The sequence below is a fragment of the Ipomoea triloba genome, chromosome 2 (genome assembly GCF_003576645.1).
Source record: "Ipomoea triloba cultivar NCNSP0323 chromosome 2, ASM357664v1".
In the NCBI taxonomy this organism is placed as follows: domain Eukaryota; kingdom Viridiplantae; phylum Streptophyta; class Magnoliopsida; order Solanales; family Convolvulaceae; genus Ipomoea; species Ipomoea triloba.
Genome location: NC_044917.1, coordinates 13,496,945 through 13,520,428, shown reverse-complemented (window position 1 = coordinate 13,520,428; position 23,484 = coordinate 13,496,945). Strand labels below are relative to the sequence as shown.

General features: G+C 36.7%; 2 protein-coding genes across 4 annotated transcripts; both read left to right on the top strand.

Moving 5' to 3' along the window:
- The first annotated feature begins 4,829 nt into the window (after nt 1-4,829).
- On the top strand, nt 4,830-5,453 carry LOC116010781. The gene has a single exon (XM_031250290.1). The coding sequence runs from the start codon at nt 4,830-4,832 to the stop codon at nt 5,451-5,453; it is 624 nt and encodes a 207-aa protein (XP_031106150.1).
- A 362-nt stretch (nt 5,454-5,815) lies between these two features.
- LOC116010286 (protein GLUTELIN PRECURSOR ACCUMULATION 3) lies at nt 5,816-17,380 on the top strand. 3 transcript variants are annotated; one of them, XM_031249622.1, is made up of 13 exons: nt 5,816-6,180; nt 6,919-7,068; nt 7,617-7,778; nt 7,890-8,042; nt 8,171-8,323; nt 9,011-9,175; nt 9,299-9,403; nt 9,886-10,072; nt 10,206-10,425; nt 10,520-10,526; nt 14,854-14,953; nt 16,569-16,651; nt 16,871-17,380. In XM_031249622.1, the coding sequence occupies exons 1-11, from the start codon at nt 6,021-6,023 to the stop codon at nt 14,871-14,873; spliced, it is 1,482 nt and encodes a 493-aa protein (XP_031105482.1). In that variant the 5' UTR covers nt 5,816-6,020; the 3' UTR covers nt 14,874-14,953; nt 16,569-16,651; nt 16,871-17,380. The 3 variants fall into 3 exon arrangements, with proteins under 3 accessions (XP_031105482.1, XP_031105481.1, XP_031105483.1); XM_031249621.1 differs by lacking the exon at nt 10,520-10,526 and having other exon boundaries at nt 10,206-10,422; nt 14,809-14,953; XM_031249623.1 differs by lacking the exons at nt 10,520-10,526; nt 14,854-14,953; nt 16,569-16,651; nt 16,871-17,380 and having other exon boundaries at nt 10,202-10,295.
- The last annotated feature ends 6,104 nt before the right edge of the window (nt 17,381-23,484 follow it).

Below are 23,484 nucleotides of genomic sequence, written 5' to 3'. Positions count from 1 at the left end.
GGTTTCTTTTTTCTTTTAGCGACCTTTTTCTTTAGCTTTTTTATTCTATAGTTATTCTTTTAGATGCCCTAGAGCATCCAAACTAATTAAAAATTTCACACAATTTTTAATGAACATAAGAGAGAGGAGGTAAGAAAAAAAACTGAAGTTTGGCACATTTAAAAAAAAAAAAGGAAAAACAAACAAACAAAGTCTCTTAACGCGCCAATGGGAACATGCAGTGGCGCGTGCAATGCACGAGCCGGGCTAGGCATTTGCTGTGCGCAATAACTTTCTTCATTTTTTTCTCTCTCCTTGATATTCACAAGAAACCCTTTCATTACCAGGGTTAAAAATAGCTTCTCTCACTTCCTTCTCTATCATTCAAGTCATTATGGGTTCCACAAAAAATCAAGAAAAATTCAGTGGTGTATATGCTCTTAGGGCATCCCAAATCCCAAGAAGGGATTGTTTATGATTTTTGGTACAGTAAAAATCACAAGGATTGATTTTTAAGTAATGTGGAGCAATGGCTTTTGGAAGTTGGGTCGCCTTGCAAATTGGAGGTTTTTGTTAGAATTGAAAAATAAAAATAAAAACAGTGAGTCACACTGACTAACCAACTGGCGCCTGTTGGAGCGCTTCGAAGTGGCCTCCAGCTGGCAGCCACTCTGAAGACCAACGGTTACTTTTTTTTTTTTTTGGAGTACTACTGCTTCTATTACAATGTAGTATCTGTTCATAGCTACTTTCTTAACCTACTGAAATACAAAGAGTCAACAGTTGCCTCCACTGAGGCTCGAACGCACTCCCATCATCCAACGATTACTTTTTGTTTTTGTTTTCTTCTTCCCATGTTTTTTTTTCCTTTTAGTTTTCTCTCATTTTTTTCTCCCTCTTCTCTCCCCTAGTGTCACCTAAAAACCCACAAAAACCTAAAATTATTAGAGGTGCTTTAACATATCCTAACTCTTCTCCCATTTTCTTCCCAAATTATGAATCCAACTCCTCCGCATCACCTTATAATGTCCCCTTATATTTTGTCTCCCATCTTTCTTCCTTTTTCTCTCTTTTTGTGGGCCTACTCATCCAACCTCCTATACATCATTAATTTTATTTTATTCACTTTTCTATAATTAATAATTCAATTCTAACTTTATAACTATAATTTTGATTTTAAATAAAAAATAATTTTTGAATTATAAAATATGATTTCATAAACTAATCAAAATATAATTTTATAAATTAATATTCACCATCAAAATCGTCTACAAAACAAATTAACATTCAGAATCTAATATAATATATTCCACAATTAATATAATTTAAAAAGTTTTAAAATGAATTCAAATATAAAAATTATTTAAAAAATAGAATAGCAAATTAAAAAAAATTAAAACATAAAAAAAAACAAAATAAACAAAAAACAAAACATAAACATTGCCTAGTACCGTCTTATGAACCCCGTCAAGGGGATTCATAAGCTTATTGCCTAGTACTACGAAACATATTATGTGCAAGTAAAATGGCATGTGGCCGGCCCGCTCCATCTGATTGGTGCGTGCTAGTTATGCATCACGCGCCTTTAACAGGTTTATCCGAAGAAAATTTCTCTCCCCTAACCCTTTTCTCCTACTTTCTCCCCCCTCTTTCTCTTCGGTTGAAGATGCCCTTAGGGCATCCACAACCATTCTCTCAATATCTCATCATTTTGTGTGTCCAAAGCATCTATGTCACCGTATAATCTACTCCTCAATTTTCTCTCCAATTCTTTTCCCTTTTTCTCCCTTTTTTTGTGGGTCATACCCTCAACACTCCTGCACAATATTTATTATTTTATTTACTTTTCCATAATTAATAATTTTAAATTTATAATTCTAATTTTGATTTTAAATACAAATAAATTTATTTAACATTTGGAAGCGAATACAAAATATACCATCAATTAATACAATTAAAAATTATACAAAAAAATTAAACAAAAATTTTAAAAATATAATTACAAATTAAAAAAATATTTTTTAAGAAAATAATTTGACCTCCGTTGAGGTCAAATTTTTAAAACCACAGGAGGTTGCTCTTTTTTAAATATATATAATATAGTTGAAATAACTTCGTGGATCTTGAATGCAATACTTTACGGGTTCAGAGATTATTTAACGTTTTTATAGGTTTTAGTCCAGATTAGATAAACTGAAAGGCAAACAAGAAATAAAAACGCAAGTAAAGAAAGAGAACCCGGACACAGGAATTGATCACGCAGTTCGGAGCTATCACTCCTACGTCTGCAGGGCTACTCAGCTTTTGCCCAATCCACTAGATGCACCAAGGTTTACAAACGTTGGAATACAACCCAAACCTACAATGGTTCAAAACCAACATACAACCTTCAACATCTACTTTTGAATTGACAAAACTGCAAGCCAAGAATTCTTCAATTCTTCATCTTGACTCAGCATCAACGACAGCATCAGAGACAGCAGTAGAACGTCATTAAATCTTCAAATGATCTTCTTAATATTCACGTGTGAAAGCTCTCAACTTGTATTGTGTGGAAAGGTGACTATTAGAGCTTCAAGTGCCTTCCTTTATATAGTGTAGCATCCTTTAACAACCTTCACCATTTTAGATCTGAAAAACTCCTTGAATAAAAGAGAGCCACAACCCTTAAAACTCTGTTAGCCACACAATTTGAATTGGTGGACTAATTCCTTTCTGTCTGAGACAGTATCCGCTGGCACAACTTCCTCTTTAGCACTGGTGGACATACTGACTTACAGTCCAAAACAACTAATAAAACTTAGATATAGGCTAAGTGTATTTTTGACAAATAATGTAGCCAATAACAACAGGACCGTGTATCATTTGTACACTTACAATAGTTGTCCCCCACCATTTGAGAGTGAAACTGGCGCGTGGACAACACGCTATTGGCGTGTGTTGTCCACACGCCACGTGCAACGTCGATCAAATTTCCTTCGAAGGAAGTTGCTTCCCTCCCCTCCAAACATTTGCTCCTCCTTTCTCCCTCTCTTTCTCCTCCTATTGGAAATACCCATGGCACAATCCCTAAATAAGCAAAAGATAGCTCCACTTACTAGTTGTGTCCTAAGGGTGAATGGTGTTTTCCCCTTCGTTCCTAAGAGAATTTTAGAAGAAGGGTTATTCCATGTGTATATTTCAAAGTGATAATCTTGATTATGGTTCCTTTGTATAAACTTTTTTTTTTGTAATAAATAAATGTCTATTTGTTTTGTGCTAGATTCATTTTTTTTTAAATCAATGTATTGCACTTGTTCTATTGTCATTATTTGGATTGTACTTCTCATGCCTCGTTTTATGTTGAAGAATTTTCTATCTAAGTTATCTCTTCTATCTTTAGCCATTACCCAAGGTTGGAATCCTTGGTTCACTTGAACACCTCTATTTTTATATGGTGAGGTAAAAGTAAAATCAGTCAATTTAATTCAGTAAATATTCTATATCACATCTTTTCTTTGCTGATGACAGCTTATTATTTTTTAAGGCTACCGATACTGAAGCAAGGGAAGTCAAGAGCTGTTTGGAGTTGTATTGTGGTGCTTCCGGTCAGATTGTCAATTTTGATAAGTCTAGCATAATGTTTAGTGCTAATTCTCAAATAGGTATGCGTACTCATGTGGCCTCAATCTTTGGGGTACAAATGACGAATGACTTGGGTAGATATCTTGGGCTACCTTCCTTCCTTGGGCGCAATAAAGTGGCTACTTTTCGCTATATTGAGCATAATATTAGAAAACCGTATCACCATGTGGCAGCAAAAGTTTCTCACTAAGGCAGGAAAAGAAGTTCTTTTAAAAAGTATAGTCCAAGCTATGCCTATATTCACCATATCTGTCTTCTTGCTTCCATCAAGTACTTGTGATGCCATTGAGAAGTGTATGAATCGGTTCTGGTGGAATACGGGAAAGGGGTCCTCTCGTGGTATTCATTGGCTTCAGTGGGCTCGTTTAGCTATACCGAAAGCTTGTGGAGGGTTGGGCTTTAAATGGATAAGAGATTTTAATGTTGCTCTCTTAGCCAAATAAGGTTGGAGGCTGCTTGTTAATCCTACTTCCTTAGTCAGTAGGCTCATGCAAGCTCGTTATTATCCTTCGCAGGATTTCCTTCATGCATCAATCGGCCATAATCCGAGCTATATTTGGCCGAGCATTATGGTTGGGCAAGCTGTGTTACGTGAAGGGGTGGCACGGAGGATTGGTGATGGCAAAGACACGGTTGTTTGGGATGTTCCATGGCTAGCTGAACCTACTGATCAAACACTGATTACTAATTGTGTTGAGGAGCTTAAGGAGGCCCGGGTTTGTAATCTGATGGATATGCATGGCAACTGGGATGTCGAATTGCTTAATGATATTTTTGATGCTCCAGACATTCCTCGTATTCTTCGAACGCCTATTTCTCTAACATACACTGATTCATGGTACAGGAAGGGTGATGTGAGAGGGATGTATTCGGTTAAACAAGGTTATCACATTTTAACCCGCAATCTTATGCAGCGAGAACCTGGTCTGTTGTTTTCAGAATGGAATAACTTGTGGAAGCTTAAGGTACCCCCAAAAATCCGCAACTTTCTTTAGCGTTGTGTTAGAAATATTCTTCCTGTTCGTGATGTTTTGATATCAAAAGGGATTAATGCAGGTGGGGGATGTCTGTTATGTGTGGCAGATGTTGAAACCATTACTCATTTATTTGGTGAATGCCAAGTTTCCTGCCAATTATGGGGTTGTGATGATATCTTGCATGGCTATTCTTTCTTTGATTTTGTTGAACGACAGTTGTGTGCGCGGGATTAATCGTTAGCTATATGCATGGTTGCTCGCTTTTGGTCGATATGGACTGCTCGCAATGATAGGGCATTCAATGACATTGCATGGAATATTGTTGCATTAAGAGAGCTGGTGGATTCGCATGTGGCTACATGGCAGGAAGCATTTGCATCAGCTTCTAGTCTGGGAGGTTGCCATCTTTCTGAATCTTGGTCACCACCTCCGATTGGAACGGTGAAGTGTAACGTAGATGCTGCTCTCCATCATGGATATGTGAGTTTTGGTGCAGTATTGAGGAATCATGAAGGTGGTTTTGTGGCAGCATGCAATGGTCATATAGCTTGTCCTAGGGATCCTTATCTTGCTGAATCAATGGCTGTCAAAGAAGCTCTTACATGGCTTAAGAGTTGTAGCTTTTTTAATGTTATTATTGAGTATGACTGTTTAAATTTTTGTACTGCGTTTAATTCCTTGGGTGAAGACTTTTCTTATGTTGGTCATTTGATAAGGCAGTGTCGTCTGCTAGCTACTGAAGTGGGGAACGTGTTAGTTTGCCATGTTAGGAGGTCAGCGAATCACGTAGCTCATGTGCTTGCACGGGCGACGGGTTCTTCTCCTTTCTTTTCTGTGTGGGATTTTATCCCTCCGGATGTATTTCGGATTTGATTCCCAGTTAATGCATTTGTTTGTCTTTGGTTTTCAAAAAAAAATAATTCAGTAAATATTAAAATTATGTAATTAATTTTTTTTAATCTGAATTATCTGACAGATTTAACGGAAATTCGTTGGGTTAAGTAACCCTAACATCCGACGAGTTTATGCATGAAATAAAACGGATTGGGCCTCCAAACCTTTAACCGAAGTCCGTTCAAATTGCATGCCCGTGCGTCCAAACTGTCCGAACCGGTGCTTAACCCTAGGCATAGAATGTCTCCTAAATAATTTTCCGCTCCACAATTTATATTTTCATAAAAGCCCCTAAAAATTTAAACAATTTCAGTTTCTCCTCTTCCAAGGACCAATACTGCGACTCTGCGAGTCTGTGACACCTGTTAATGGCAAAGTGTTTTGTGTGCATGAAAAATCCCGGAAACAAAAACGCTTAAAACCCAGTACCGATTACCGAAACAAACCCCTAAAATTCCATTGTTTCTTCACTCTCTCACAAATCTTCTTCGCTCACTACTCACTACACTTGGAAAATTTCTTCACCCTTTTTCTTGGGGTTCAATCATGAGGTGGGATAAGGTGAGGGTACAAGGAGTGGGTGTCGGGCCCGGTAAGAGGTGGGGCCACACCTGCAACGCCATCGGAGGAGGGAAGCTTCTCTATGTGTTTGGCGGCTATGGCAAGGATGACTGCCAGACTAACCAAGTTCATGTCCTCGATACTGGTACATTTCAGTAATTCTCTCGTTTTTTTGTTTTTTTTTTTCTGTGCATATCCTTGAATCTTTCGCGTTGGGTGCTAAAAATCTGCCTGTTGTTTTGTTGTCACTGCTAATTTGTATGGTAAATTACAGTAATATTTTTTGATTGGGTTAAAAGATTGTTCTTTTCTTAATTATTTTTTAGGGTTTTTCTTGATTTTGTTCTCTACTTGAGAGTGTAGTTTGTGTTGTTTGGATGCGATTCTTTATAAGTTCATATTTATTCTCAAAGATTATTAGGTTGTTTCCCATGGTGAGATTATTATTTTTGGGTGTTCAGCTCATTTCACTTTAGGCAGGTTGTGTTTCTTAGATTTTCAATTACTACAGTAGTACAGTTGAAAGGATTAGAAGAGAGGGAGGTATTGGAAAAGGGGAGAGGAAAAAGAGTTGGCCAAATGAAGTTTAATTGAAGGAAGAGATGCAGAGATAACATTGGAGGGGAGAGAGTGTGTGTAAGATATTAACAATTTTTTGGATGCTTCCCAAATCCCAAATGCCTTTACCAGGCTGATTGGTAGACGGACTCCCAATAAGCTAAATGAAATTCTTAAAAGAGAAACATGGGCCACAAAAGAATCACAGCTCGGCATGAACAATGCTTGCTTCCTAACTGCCTTTACTGGTCTGATTATAGGTAGGTGCACTCCCTATACATAACGGAATTAAAACTGGTAACTCTGGGCATTCTTTGTATTGCAGTTAATAGGATATGGAGCGAGCCTGTGATGAAAGGAGCAGTGCCTATTCCAAGGGACAGCCATAGTTGTACCACAGTTGGCGACAATCTTTTTGTCTTTGGGGGTACCGATGGAAGAAGGCCTCTTGGTGATTTGCATATTCTGGACACTTGTGAGTAACTTAAAACTAACCATTATGCCATTCAAAAGTTATTGCATCATTTGCATTAATCTACTTAATTTGCTCTTGATATACTGTTATCCTAGCAACTCCATAAATGCTGAATGGAGAAATGAAGTCATTCTATGTTTCTCAAGGGTTTTGTTTTAATGATAAATGTGGTAATTTTATCAGAAAAACAGATGAAGAATAAAACATATTGCTTTCCTTTTTCTCAGTTTCCTCTAGTTAATATAAGTCTGGCAATCTTCATAATTCATATTTATTTTATGTATATAATTCATAATTCATTTGCCAAAACTCTTTCTGCTTCTGGAATGCTTTTCAACCAAGAGATCTACTCTATAATTTATTTTATTTGTTTCAGTTTCAATTGTTTGATGATTAAATACTTTCAACATTTTAAACAATTTTCCCTAGAGTTTGAATGGAATTGTCAAAAGAAATAATAGATTTATTGAAATATTTTTCAATATTCCATAACGTTCAAAAGGAACTGTTGCTACAAATTGTAGACTTATTCTGATATACATTTTCAGCTTGTAACACATGGATGTCACCAAGTTTAAGAGGTGATGGGCCTGAACCTAGGGAAGGCCACAGTGCAGCCCTTATTGGTAGACGGCTATTTATATTTGGTGGATGTGGAAAATCTGAGGGTAGTGAAATATACTATGATGATCTCTATGTATTGAATACAGGTGCGTTGCTCTCCTTTTTGTAGTTTTAGTGTTTGTGAGAGGGGGAGAGAGAGAGTTGTATGTGGTCAAGTGAAAAGAAATTCTTAATAATCATTGCTCTTTAATTGGCAGAGACATTCACGTGGAAACGTGTTGTACCATCTGGCACCCCACCAACCAAGCGTGAGAGTCATAGCTGCTCATCGTGGAGGAACAAAATCATTGTCATTGGTGGGGAAGATACATGCAATTTCTACCTGTCTGATGTTTATATCCTTGACACAGGTATCATTTCATCCCTAAGTCAAATTTGATTATATGATGGAAGTGGAAATCACTACTCTGCCTAACAGGATTTCTTGTATTATTAAGTCTGCAATTTCCTGATAATTCTAACATCCTTGTTTTAATAGATTCTTTTGTTTGGAGCAAATTAAACACAACGGGCCAGTTATTATCACCTCGAGCTGGGCATACAACTGTTGCCTTGGGCAAGTACTTATTTGTCTTTGGTGGTTTCTCTGATGAGGAGAACCTATATGATGATGTTTATATGCTTGATGTTGGTAAGCTCTGATTCTTATTTTATCAAGAGTTGGGTGTAACTAATACACTTGTGGAGTTAACATTTTCAAGACAGAGTTAACATATCAGAATTTCTGATAACCTAAGGGAAACGATTTTTTCATTTTCTGCAAATTGGTTTACAATATATTCTTAGACCTTAGATTCAGTTACTTCAATAGACAAACTCACTATGAATATTCCATTGGAAATGGATATTACATCCATTTTTTTTTAAATATATTTTTTCTTCAAATTCTTGCAACATGAGAAAATCCAGCATGGCAGCATGTTTGCCAAGGGGCTGCATATATTAACTAAATGCAGGGTAATCCTAATATCTTATAATAAGTTCCTAAGATTCCTTAACATATCTTGAATATTCCCTTATCTAAATTTTCCGCTTATTAATTTGCTTATTCGCTTTTCTGGAAGGAAATTGATCAGAAACGCAAGAACCTTTATAAGGAGCTGCAGTAACTCTAGGTTTCCTATAACAGCTGATAACTTAGTAATTAGTGCATGTTAATTTGTCCTCTCACATACGAAATTATAAGCATATTTTGCTGCTGATTTTATTAGATGTGGTTATACATACAGTAGTGTTACTTTGATAAATTTATATCTTACAGTGGAGGTATAATCATTATATCAGTATAGCATTTCTTCCAAATATGTGTCTTGTGCAGATGCTGGTGTATGGAACAAGATCATGGCTACTGGCGAGGGGCCTTCAGCCAGATTCTCAATGGCTGGAGAGTGTCTGGATCCGCATTTAGGAGGTGCTATTGTCTTTTTAGGTGGTTGCAATAAGAAACTTGAGGCATTGGATGACATGTATTACTTGCATACAGGTATTCCTTCTACTTTACCTTTGCAACTCTTTGTTTTATGTGAAACCATTTTCTTTGAGTATAGAGTTGGAACTCACATTTGCTTTAAGGGAAATGTAAACTCTGTTGAACTCACATCATCAGGGTTTGTTGGGGAAAGTGAACGCGATGATCGGAGGATAGAGAAGTTGTCTTTGAGAAAACAACTAAAGTTAAAATGCCAAGAGCAGCAAGCATCTCTTACTGAAGGTAACTATAATGTCTTCTAGGTTTTAATTTATATTTTCCCATGTTGCATAACATCTTACTGAACTTTTGGTTTACAGTTAAAGCTTACTGAAAGTTTTTGATTATTGTAAAGTATATGCTTGTATAGCTCCTCTTGGATTGCTTGCTTATTCAGACTTCTTGTGACTAAGCAGCCTCCACAGCTGGCATAATGTAATTTTGATGAAATTGATACAAGATATCAAGTAACACTAACATGAATAGTGGATTATTTATCATCATAATTCATAAGAAATCTTTAAAATCTGTGAAGGCAACTCGCATACATGATTTTTTTTTGGGGTGTACCCGGGTTTCCACCGTCGAACACTGTGACTAATCCCCTCGCATACATGATACATATATATTAATTCACTTATTATTTGGAGTGGAAGCAGTGAATCGGATTGTACAAACCTATAACTGGAGTAAATTCATTAATTGATTTTATGGTCCAATGCCAGGCAGACAGAATGTACATTTGCATGAATACCAGAATACTTCGGGGAAAAAAACTTTTCAAGCCAAGGTGACCAAAAGCTTTCCAGATGGCTATACTATTGAAACTGTCATAGATGGAAAGCCTCTTCGTGGAGTGTTATTTTCCAACAAGCCAAAATCTGTCAAGTGGCCTTCTGATGATTCTGATGGGTGAGGACAAGTTATTTCTAAATGTAGCTTTCTCTTTCTAGATTGGCTAGCAGCCTAGCACGGCACTGATGCTTGGTGCCCTCTAACTAGTTTATTATGACTTTCCTCTGACTGATTTTTTTTTCTAAGATAGGAAAGCGGAAGCCATGGAAACTGATGGTAACAATCTGAACAATGATCCAAATTCTACATCTGAGAATGCAAGACCTACGCCTACTGAGCAGAATGTGAAAGATGTCAGGCAGGCAGATGCTCTTGGTGGGGAACTGACGATGTCTGTCTCCCAAACAGGGGATGCTACAGCTGGAATGAGAAACCCACCCACCACAGATGCTTCACTGTCCCAGGAGGTTTAACTTTTCCAACCCTTTTCATTTAAAGAAAGAAATCTTAAAACAGTTAACTTTAAAATTAAATTTGGTATTATAGATTGGACAAATATAGGAGCTTAACAGCTATGACCAAGCCGAGTTGTGTTTTCTCTTGTAGTTGGTGTATATATCATCAACAAGCATGAGACCGTCTGATGTGGATTCTTCTTTTTTCTCACTAAAACAGCAAGCACAAGAACTAGGGTTGTTTTATTATTATCATTATTATTATTATTATTATTATTATTATTATTATTATTATTTATTAGGATATTTCCTCCACACCTTGGTCTTAGGTGATGAGGAATGGATGATACCACAAGATTGGAAGCTATCTTGGTAAGCCTGGGAAGAAAATCTCTCAACAGTAGAGAGATGAAAATGTCTCAACATTTTCCCATTGAATCTAATCTAAAAAAAACTGCCCTAAAGATGGTGTTTTAGCCCCCTTTTAAGAAGACTATTTATAAGGCAATGAAGGAGATTCATCTCCCCTAAGCTTGTAACATAAAATAAAGAAAACAAAAGGTCACATATTAAATTTAGCATAAATACATTTTAATTCAATAGAATATTTAGATTTTTATTATGTGGTTTCTTTTCAATGATGATCATGTTCCTTGAGCCTTCTAGGACATTCTCCTTCATATTTTTGGGCCAACATAATGATCCATTAGTCACACATTCAGCTTGGTACCACTCAATCACTAATTGGTCTTTAAAATCTCTATTCGAGCTTATTTTGGATTCAATTAATTTAATCATTGTAGTGATAATTCTTCCAAATTAGAGTAGATGATGATATTTTGAATTGCTCTGGTCTCATCATTCCTCATTCTTCGAGAATATTCGTCCTCAAATCAAACTCTTTTCTTCTATCAAAGGGAAATGAAGGATATTCCCAAGTGACGAATTGTATCTCCTTGTCATATAAAGTGTGTGACCCAAAGCTTCCTTGAACGTGACACAATAGCACCATTAATGCATTTAACTTTTGATGTCCCTTTGCCATCCCATCCAACCTATTCTCAACACTTGAACCACATCCATGAGCCTACAATCAACTTAAAACAATGCTTATAGGGTTCTCAATGTCTTCCCTCTCATTCTTTTTCTTACATAGTTCAAAACACAATTCTAGTTTCTCATTTTCACATTCTTTATTTTGATCTCGAATTTCTTTTGTTATGCCACTTTTTTCCTCAATCTCCTCTTCTTTGTCACTCAATTTTCTCTGATAATTTTTTTCACTCTTCTTCACACATTTTTACATTCTCACTTATTTCTTTTGAGTTCTGATCATATGGCAAGAAAATAGATGTTGAATTCTTGACCTCCTTTCGCTGTAATCTTTCCTAATCATGTTTGGGATGGTATAGTAAAGTAAGCAAGTACTTGCATTGATAAGGAAGTAAATGTGCAATTTCCTTTCTAACACCATACATAAATCTATTATAGGTATTTACTGTTAGAAATTTGAAAAGGCATGAATAGGAGCATAGGATGTGAAAATCTTTCTAGCATTTATATATATATATATGGCAGTGTATCAGTGTAATCAATTCATTAAGATAAGAAGTAAAGAGTGAACATATTTTCACAATTATAACCATTTTTCTCTCCTTGATTCTTCATCTTGCTTCCTCCTAACTGGCGGGTGGTTGTTATTCTCCACCCGCTAGGCTTTTGAATCTTTCAAATTCAACATGGTATCAAAGCCTAAGTTTTCCAGGCTATTTCCCTTCTCAAAACACCATTTTTCCCGGAAATACGCAGCTGCCCATCTCGTTCCGATGCACTTCTAGCTGTTGTTCGAAGAAACTAACACCACAGCCTTACTCGGAACCTCGTCGTGAGCCTAGGCCTGAAGACCCGTCGCCGTCCGCCTCCGTACGCGCCCTCATGCGCCGCCACCGTTGCCGGAGTCACTGGCTGTTTTCCGGACAGATCTCTCTCCCATAGTTATCACGGCGTCGCCTAGGCGTCCTAGGCGACGCCATGGACGCCGATCAGGCGTTGAACCCATAAAACCCGACCTTTTTAAAAAATAAAAAATAAAAAATTAAACCCCTAATAAGAATAGAGAAGAGAGAGAAAGAAACATTTCGAAATTTCGTGCGAAGAAACCCTCGGGCTCACAGAGAAGAAGAAACCCTTTTGCCTCCGTGCCTCCCACTGCCGTCGCCGTCCCACCGTCGTCGTCCTCGTCCCCCACTGTGACCGAGTCTTGGTTGTCTGTCTTCATTTCTGATTTCTCTTCTTTCTTCTTCTTTCTCGGGTGAGATTCTTTTTTTCTCTTTGGTTTTGGTTTATAATGGCTGGGCAAGTGGGCAGTAGACTTTAGAATGTTCATAGGCGGGCGCCTAGGCGACAAGGCAGTCGGGGGGCGCCACAACTTAACAGGGCGCCATGATAACTATGCTCTCTCATAAGGTCTCCGTTCAAGGTGCTGTTGCCTCCATTGGATTCGCCTTGAGGAGACGCACCTAGCAGTGTTTTCGGATCCTCCATCTCTGCATGTCAACTTCGCCGGTCAACGGTCAATGTTGCTGACCATCCCTTAAGGCAGTTTCTTTTCTTTTATTATGGTTTCATCTACCACCTCTTTTCCCCGCCATTATCATGTATTTGTTCAGTTCACAATATCTCCCTCCATCACAGCATCACTTGATGTCCCAACTGCATCTCTCACATGCTTATGGGCGGAATCACTCAAACCAGCCTTTCTACCACCATTGATGCAACGTCCTAGCTCTTTCTCCAACTAGTGATCTGTTAACATTGCAATTGTTTGTTTCAAGCTCCTCTTCCACTTATGTGTTCTCATAATTCTCCTCATCATATAGACCCGAGAATTTTCTGCGAAACTTTTCAGATTGTTGTTTTGCCATTCTTTGGTCAAATTTGAAGGCTTTTTGGGTTTATTGCCAAACTTCTTCCCATGGTGGTTTGGTATAACCGTGTTGTTTCTTTATCTCCGGTATGCCTTATCCCAAGGGTGTTCAGTTTTAACAATACTATAAAGGCCTTTGATTATTTCCCATGTTTCAAGTAAGGGGGAGTGTGACTATCTACAATCGGTGTGTTATCTTCATCTTTTTGCTTTGAAGTTATCTTCATTACTATGGGCTCTACTGCATTCTTTGCTATTCTTTGCTCCCTTTCGCCTCCACCGCTCTCGATGAAGATTGTTGTTGGCAAGTCCTAGAGTGCTCATATTGCTGTAAGGTTATTCGTGTTAAGCTTCGCCCTTGGCGCATTCATCTTCATTCCCAAGGGTTGTTTATAGCTTCATCTCTTCGAAGCCATTCAACATTGTTATCCTCTAGCTGCTTTTAATCTTCATTTGTAATTTAGAGTGGAGCGGAGTGTATGCTTTAATCCAAGCTTGGAACTTCCAGATGCTCCAGCTTGAGGGGGAGTGTTAGAAATGTGAAAAGGCATGAATAGGAGCATAGGATGTGAAAAGGCATGAATAGCTTTCGAGCATGTATATATATATATGGCAGTGTATCAGTGTAAATTCATTAAGATAAGAAGTAAAGAGTGAACATATTTTCACAATTATAACTATTTCTCTCCTTGATTCTTCATCCTGCTTCCTCCTCCTAACTGGCGGGTGGTTGTTATTCTCCACCGCCAGCCCGCCAGGCCTTTGAATCTTTCAAATTCAACAATTACAACTGGCTCAACGACCTTACCTCAGATCATCAAATCTCTCAGCTTCTTGTAAAATTCTTATACATTGAGTGATCCTTGTTGAAGTGTATTTAACTCAAAAGTCAAAAGACTCCATGGATGATGAGAAACAATGAACATTATACTAGAAAGCACATGGAATGACAAAACAAATCTGGACAGACTTTACAGTGACTGGTAAATTTTCTGGGATTTTGTTGTTGATCTTTTTGACCCAAAATTTTTTATGGTTAGCAAGAACTATGAGGCGGATGCAACCACAAAAAGTTTCAGGGTAGAAGGGTACATGGAAGTATTTTTCCCAAAATTTTCTTTTGGAACTGCACGGAAGGCAAATTTCCTGGACAGAAACTAACAGTAGCTGGATTTCAGAGATTTTTCTGTGTTTATAGGGAATGATTTGTGACACAAACTTTTTATGGAAAGCAATATCGTTAAGTTAGCTATTACCAAAAATTTCATATCAAAACGACAAAAGGAACTAATTTTTTGGGATTTTTATCAAAACGACAAAAGGGTAGATGGTGATATTTTAAATTGCTTTGGTCGTGTCCTCATCACCATCATTCAGCATTTTACTGATATCTAAGAGTTGTTTTTTATGAGAATTTGATATTGTTCGAACCTGGGATTTGTCTGATAAACTTTTATTAAATCCATTGGCAGCTCCCTGGAACCTCAAAACTATTAGTGGAACCTGAACCGAATTTGGAAACTACTGTGGCAAATAATGCACCTGGGTCTATTGCTGATCTCTCTAAGGAGAATATTTCCACTGCTGAGAATAACACCACTCTATCCTTAAACTAAGGTACTTGTTGAAAGCATGAGCTGGTTACATATTTAAGTGTTACACTCAAGATTTTACCTTGTGTATATATGCATGAGCATTACTATCTTATTTTGCATTATTGGTTTAATAATATAGCCACATGCAAAAACGTGTGTGACTGTCTCACGGATCTCAAAAAATGGGTATGGGCAAACAAAATGAGTTTAGGCTATTTTAAGGAAAAAGAACAACAATAATATTCCATACCCATTTTTTAAATACAACATTCCATTGTAAATCATTATGCCTGCTATATCAATATTGATTCTTGGAAAAGCCACCATGAATGCGGGATTGAACACCCTTGTTTACGTTGTTTACAGTTTACTACAACACCCTTGTTTATGTTGGAAATGCCACCATACCATATCTCTGATTTTAGTCTTTCTGTTTCTTGTTTATTTTCCATTTCTTCAGTAACAACTACTGGGATTGACTATAGTTTTACTTTTTAAAAAAATTATTTGTATGTGATAAAGTTATTATAATATATTATAACTAATTACAAGTTTTAGTTTTTGGTAGAAAAGTAATGAGTATTACTTTAAAAGTATCAGTTTTCAGTATAAAAGTAATGGGCTTTACTTTAAAAGTATTGGTTTTTTGTATAAAGGTGATAGGTGTTACTCCCTCTATCCCATTTTACCTGTTTTGTTTATTATTTATTAGTCAAATCAACTCTTTCTTCTTTGCTTATTTTATTTAGTACTTTTAATCATTTTTATTTTTTTATTTTTGGTTTTGATAGTACTTTTTATATAGTTTCTAAATATATAAAATTAATATACTAATACTAAACTTAATGTTTGAAAAATTTAATTCAAAATAATTTCAGTCAATCCTCATTAATTGAACCATACACATAAAATGAGATAGAGGGAGTACTTCACAAGTACTAGGTTTTTTGTATAAAAGTGATACCATACTTGAAGTATTAATATTGTGTATAAAAGTGATAAGTATTACTTTAAAAGTATTACTATTTAGTACAAAAGTGAAATGTATTAGTTCAGAAGTATTAGTTTTTGATATAAAAGTGATAAGTACTACTTTAAAAGTATTAGTAGTTTTTTGTATAAATGTGATAGGTATTACCGTAGTAGTTTTTCGCTCCTGATAGGAACAACAAACAAGTTGGCCTTCCTTCCAAGACAATATAATTTGAAAGTACAAAGTTCAGCGATTGACTTAGAAAAAGAAAAACAAATAGGAATCAAAAGAAATCAATCTCGAAATAATTATCTGAAGACTCGACTCCAAAACTGTCTTTCACTTTTGTGGCTGGCAATCTCTGCACTCTTATTCTGAATCCAAATTCAGGTTCATGGGGAACTTGTTTGTTGTGCAAAGGTCATGGACTCATGGCTGGAGCGAATAGTTTAAGATCCATTTTTAGTGCTCCATACGTGTTTATGAAATCTACTTTGAATTGATACCTGGTAATTATTTCAGCTATTGACACAATTTAGTTCAATTTTGAGTATACCATGACACGTAGGCTTAGTATGAATGTTCTTGGAACAATTCAAAGGAGTTTATAATTATTATTTTGAATGAAGCAATGTCATTCCTTTTGTTACTTGACTTACTTCAGGTCTTCAGGATAGCTTTTGAAGGTAGAAATTAACAAATTGTACAGTTAGAGTCGGGATCATGGAGGATCTTACTTGCCAAGTGGTAATTTTACTGACACTCTTACTCTTTCCCTCGTATTTCAGCAATATCATACTTTTTATGCTATTTTCCACTCAACATCGATATCCTTTTACTAACTACCAAGTGCCTGCAAAGTAATCTCTTTATAAAATAAGTAATGGAGTAAGAAAAGCTGGAAAGTAAATTAATCGGCATTAGACTATACTGATTATGATCACTGGGGTTTCTTCGTTTTTGCAGTGAAGGAATTAATTAATTATTCTACGATAGGGACGACCAGTTTTGTTGTATCGAGGCTCCTCCCAACGATGGTGATTATTTATGTTCTGGCTTATATCTTCATCCCACGAATAGGGGTGGTATATCTAGAAGCACCCACCCGCTTCCCTTCCTCGTTTTCCCGGGCTGAAAGTGTGACTTGAACCCTTTGATTTTGTTTTTGCTGGTGGTTGGTGGCACCCAACCTAGTCCTCTTACCTTTGACTTCTAGGTTGTTCAAAATTGTGATCAGTGCTATTATTAGCTACCTTTTTGCATGAGCATTATTGTGGATACTGAATTTCTCTAATGTTTAGTTTGTTTATTCATAGTTGGTCTACCTGAATTGGATAATCTTGTATACATGTGGATTGTACTATCCCAATCTTGAGATTGTGAGTATACCTCATCAACCATAATGGACAATTAATCTCAGGTAGAAGGGAACTGATTTCACTTCAGAAATATAATCTTGAGTTTAACCCTTGTAAATGATTGGTTCTGCTTTGTGAATATATGAGAGAATAATGTATATTTGTATATATCTCTATGTATAGAACTGTACAGACTACCACTACTTATACAAGAATAGAGAGAACCCTAATGGGCTTATCTATAAACGGGCTTAGGGTTTAACACTCCCCTCAAGCTGGAGAGTATAGATCATATGTTCCAAGCTTGTTACAAATATGCCCAACTCTAGGAGCTCTAAGAGATTTTGTTAGGATATCAGCTAATTGATCTGCAGAGTTGACAAAGCTAGTCTTGATACTCCCAGACACAATTTTCTCCCTGATAAAGTGGCAGTCAACTTCAATATGTTTGGTTGGTCCTCTCATGAAAGATTGGATTTGAGGCAATATGAAGAGCTGCTTGGTTGTCACATATTAATGTCATTTGAACGACCTAGCCACATTGTAACTCTTGAAGTAAATGCTTAAGCCATATCAACTCACACGTGACAAGAGTCATAGCATGGTATTCAGCTTCAGCACTGGATCTGGCAACAACATCTTGTTTTTTACTCTTCCAAGATATAAGATTACCACCAATGAGTACACAGTAACCTGAGGTAGATCGTTTGTCAAAAGGACAACCAGCCTAGTCTGCATCAGAATATCCCACAACTTGAGCATGTCCTCTATCTTCATACAGTAGACCTTTCCCTGGGGCTCTTTTGATGTACCTCAGAACTCGAACAGCAGCATCCCAATGAGTATCACAAGGACTTTCAAGAAATTGGCTTAATACACTGACTGCAAAGGAAATATCTGGTCGAGTGATTGTGAGATAATTCAATTTCCCGATTAGTCTCCTGTATCTCTCTCGGTCAGGCAATGGCTCCCCCTGTCTGGTAGAAGTTTAACATTTGGATCCATTGGATTATCCACAGGTCTACAATCCAACAAACCCGTCTCTTCTAGAATATCCAAGGCATACTTCCTTTGAGAAATAACTTTACCACTGTGAGACTGAGCTACTTCAATACCAAGGAAATATTTCAGTTTGCCCAAGTCCTTAGTCTGGAATCGACTGAAGAGATACTCTTTCAGTTTGGATATGCCTTCTTGATCACTTCCTGTTATAACGATGTCATCCACATACACAACAAGATATATGCATTTCCCACTAGAATGGCGATAGAACACAGAATGATCAACTTCACTCCGAACCATACCAAACTCACACACCACTGAGCTAAATCTCCCGAACCAAGCTCGTGGAGACTGCTTTAAGCCATACAAAGAGCGGCGAAGCTTACACACCAAGCCAGACTCCCCCTGAGTAACAAACCCAGGTGGTTGCTCCATATAAACCTCCTCTTTAAGATCGCTATGGAGGAAAGCATTCTTGATATCCAATTGGTGTAGGTCCCAATGGTTAATAGCAGCCAGAGACAACAACAAGCGGACTGATGCAATTTTAGCTACAGGAGAAAAAGTATCAGTATAATCCAAACCAAAAATCTAGGTGTAGCCTTTAGCCACCAGCCTTGCTTTAAGGCGATCAATCTTACCATCAGGGCCCACCTTCACAGTATAAATCCATCTACACCCAACAACAGTCTTACCCACAGGGAGAGGAACCAACTCCCATGTGCCACTGGATTGAAGAGCCTCCATTTCTGTCAACATGGCTTGGCGCCAACCTGGATCCGAGAGAGCCTCATTAGTAGTCTTGGGTATAGGCACAGAAGACAGATGAGAAAGGAAGACATAGTATGGGGAAGACACACGATGATAGCTCAAGAAAGTATATATGGGATGAGGGTTACAAGTAGAACGTGTACCTCTACGGAGATCAGTGGATGCCTTAGTGGGATCAGGAACAGATTCCAGTGGAAGTGGTAGAACCGTAGCAGGAGGATCAGATGGCCCGGGTGAGTCAACAGGAGTCTCAGCAGGTGTAGGGCGAGGACGGCGTTGATAAACCTGAAGGGGGGGGGGGTTAGGGACAACGGGAGGATCAGCTGGAAGATCAGTACTTTGGGCAACTGGAGGATCAGTACTTTGGGCAACTGGAGGATCAGCTGGAGGACCAAGGTAAGGAATATGGAGGACTTCTCGAACAGTGTCTTTTGGAGAAGGCTGGAAGAAAGGAGATGACTCAATAAAGGTGACATCTGCAGACACAAAGTGTCGCTTGAGTGACGGAGAATAACACTTATAACCCTTTTGTAGCCGGGAATAACCTAAAAACACACACTTAACAGCTTTAGGATCCATCTTTGACTGCCCTGGCGTCATGTCATAGACAAAACAAACACATCCAAAAATCCGAGGAGGAAGAGGAAAAAGATCAACAGAAGGATACACAATGGAATACGGGGTAAGGTTGTTTAAAACAGAGGATGGCATGCGATTGATCAAATAACATGCAGTAAGGATAGCATCAGCCCAAAAATGAGAGGGAACTGCAAAATTAAAGCATGTGCTCCATCTCAACTAAAAGCCTAAGCTGCCCCCTCAACGTGTGCGATGGATTTCCGAGCGCAACACATGGAAGTCTCTGTTTGTGGGTGACGCGGAGATTCGAACCCATGATCTTTTGCATGGCTCTGATACCAAATTAAAGCATGTGCTCCATCTCAACTAAAAGCCTAAGCTGATAGTTGGACTGCACATATTATATTTATGCTCACATGCTTAAAACTTAGGGGGTGTTTGGTTGGATGGAAAATCTTTTCCATGGAAAAGATTTTCCATGAAGTGGAGGAAAATGTGTTTTTCCGTTGTTTGGTTGCATGGAAAATGTTTTCCATTGGAACTTGAGTTCGCAAAAGTGAAGGAAAACAAAGTCTTAGTTAGAAGGTGGTGTTTTGTTTTCCATGGGCTTTGGGAAGAAAGATTGAGCAAGTAGACTATTTTACCCTCATCAATAATAATATACAGTAATATATTATCACTATTAATTGTTAAGGGCATATTAGTCTTTATATTCATAATTACTTGCCATTCCAAATTCAACCAAACAATGGAATTCATATTCTCAGTAATTTATTTTCCACCAACCAAACAATGGAATCTATTTTATTGGTAATTTGTTTTCCATGGAATTTGAATTCCATTTCCTTCAAATATTTTCTAGCTAACCAAACGGGCTGTTAAGGTTTCTTACTCAAATCTATGGATGAACAACTCACATCTTGGTTTCAAAAAAAAAAAAACTCACATCTTTAATTTTGATCATTATATGAATTTAATTGATTGTTTTTCCACTTGGTCCCATGCCTATTAGATATTTTCACATTAGAATTTAATTTTTGACTATTATTATTATTATTATTATTATTATTATTATTATTTTTTTTTTTTTTGCATTTGATCTCACTACTTTTAAAATCTTGCCACATTTGGTTCTATAGCCTGATTTTCGGTTACATAGTTAAAAAAAAAAAAAAAGAAGATAAACATGGCAACTTTGTCTTCCAAGATAAGTAATTTGACTATTATGCATTCATGTTCACTAGCATAGAGATACAAATTTTGTCATTAGTGATAATAAATTAGGCTTAGTGGCTAAATGTGGTAAGGTTTTAAAAGTTGTAAGACCAAATGTGGTATAATGTTTTAAAAGTTGTGGGACGAATTGTGAAAAAGTATTAGTCGGAGACTAAATTTAGAAATGGTCGAATAGTCTTAGGACCAAAAGTGAAATTTTTTTGTAATTTATTGAAATGAAATGGCCTTTAGACTATTGTGATTTGTGATTTTACTACTTTGGTCCTCAATTGTCAAATGATTTTTATTATGTATACTTTCAAATTCTACTCCATTAATTCTACTCTCTGATGCGGTAAACAAGAATTTGTTATTTTCATTATGTGCGTCCAGAAAAATGTCTACATCAAGAACTTGTGAGAGGAGTAAAAATTGGGAGTATGAAATAGGAGTACACCAAGTATTTTCCTTGTCGAATTCATTTTAATATATTGCCAAACACTTTGTGCTCAATTGAAATCTCTGTGGCTCTTCTTGAGTGAAGGTCACAGGATCGAATCCCCGGTGGTGGGGTATTTTGACTCTTTGGGCTACAACAGATGCAGAAAGTATATTGAACAAATACTACATTCTAATAGAGTTTATAGTGCAAAAATAAAAAAAATTAACAAATTTGATACAAAAATAAAAAACTTAACAAATTTGTGGATGACTAAAATAGGTAAATGGAGGTATTCAAAAAAAAAAAAAAAAAAGGTAAATGGAGATGAAACAATATCTCTACTCCTAAAAATGTTGAATCCCCAACGCCAAGAGCTCCCTGGAGAGATAGAATGTGTAAATTTATAAATTTTGCAATTCATATTTCATGTACGAGCTAATCTCCTAGTGTGTTTCACTCTAACTTTAGTGTCTTGGCGTAGTGCACATTCAAAAACAAAATCAAATCCTCATTCCCAAAAACGACAATGATAATATGCATAGTTTTTCATCTGTATTGAATATATATTGTAAATTAGGTGTACCATTTCATCATTTCTCAATGCGTGATTCTAATTAATTAACCAAAATTCATGTTAAATTTTATATTGTATTTTTTTTAAACAACCATCAAAGCGAACTGCTATTGCGAAATCAAATCACAGATACAATGAGGGGTATCTGCGTCTCACACCTCCCGACTAGTATACGAGCAAGAAGCTCTAGCCAGAGAATAAGCAATCACATTGGTTGTTATATTGTATTTTTTTAACACAATTTAACATACTCATCGTATATGTTTAACAATTATGTTAATTTTGATTGTGATGAGATTCGAAGCTAAGACCTTTCTTATGAAAATCAATGAGTAAGTTAAGAATAATAAATAGTTATAGAATATTTCTTTACTAAAGTTTACACTAACAAATGCGAGTGTATTTAGGAAAAGTAATTGATATAATAGAGGGTAAAATATGAAAAATAATAAGAAATACTAAAATCAATAATATAAACCATTCATATACTCAATTGAGATTATGCAAGACTTGACTTAAGATGAGATCCCATAGACTTGCCATTCATACTCCCATAGATCAACTCTAAAATTGCATGCTAAGATAAAATATGTCTTTATTTGGCTTGTAATGGGGCTAAAGGTGAGTGGCTAAACAAAGAAGGGGTATGAAAAAATAAACAAAGGAGATAGAATTTCACACCTATTCACAACTACATCTAGAGGAAATACTGCAAATATGAACAATGGAGCAAAACATAATTTAAAACATAAGAGTATTCTAAACTAGTGGCGGTTGGACACAATTATTCTAGCAACATGACTTGCACTTTTATTCATCCTTTTCTTTTTCTTTCTTTTCACAGACATTTTCTTCACTTTCAAACTTCCTTTTCAAACAAAGTTTTCTTTTCTTTTCTTTCAATCTTTTTTTTTTCTTTTCGACCAACCAACTTTCTTTCCTTCAATTCAACCAATCACCCCCACACTAGAACAAAGATGACAGAAATAAGCTCCAAAAAGAGTAATTTAAAATAACTCGAAGAGTAATTCCAATCCAAAACCTCGATTCCAAGCTTGCAAACGTATTCAAGTATTAAAACAGTGCTAATCTATGCTACGGAAAACTCTAAAGAGAAGGAAAATTGTACTGAACTAAACTAGGGCTCCGAATGCCCAAAAAGACAGCAAAACGCGATATTAAATACTGGACAGCAGCAGGGTCATGGGCACCCTCACGGCCGGGATCGGGGTCGTGAGGTGCAGTGACCGGCTGCTGTCCGTGATGGGGCTCACGGCCGCCCTCACGGCCGTGAGGTGTCCTCTTGGTTTGCCTTTTGACTCCTTTCGTGCTCCGTTACTCCTTTCTGACCTTGGGTAGATTCTTATGCTTCAAAAACTCGCCCAAGATGACTGAAAATCCTTCCTTTGCTCCTCGTTCGTAAATAAACTAAGATTAATCAAATGTAACACACAAACGAGTCTCAAATTCGTCAAGGTAAAGGAAATAAGCAACAAAACTAACTAAATTATGGGGCAAATAATAGTATAAAATCATATGTATCAGTTATCAGGTTCAAATTTTCTATGTCTACACACTAATTTTTTTTTTAAATACTACTAACTCCATTACATTGTAGCATATGTTCATCTATAATTTC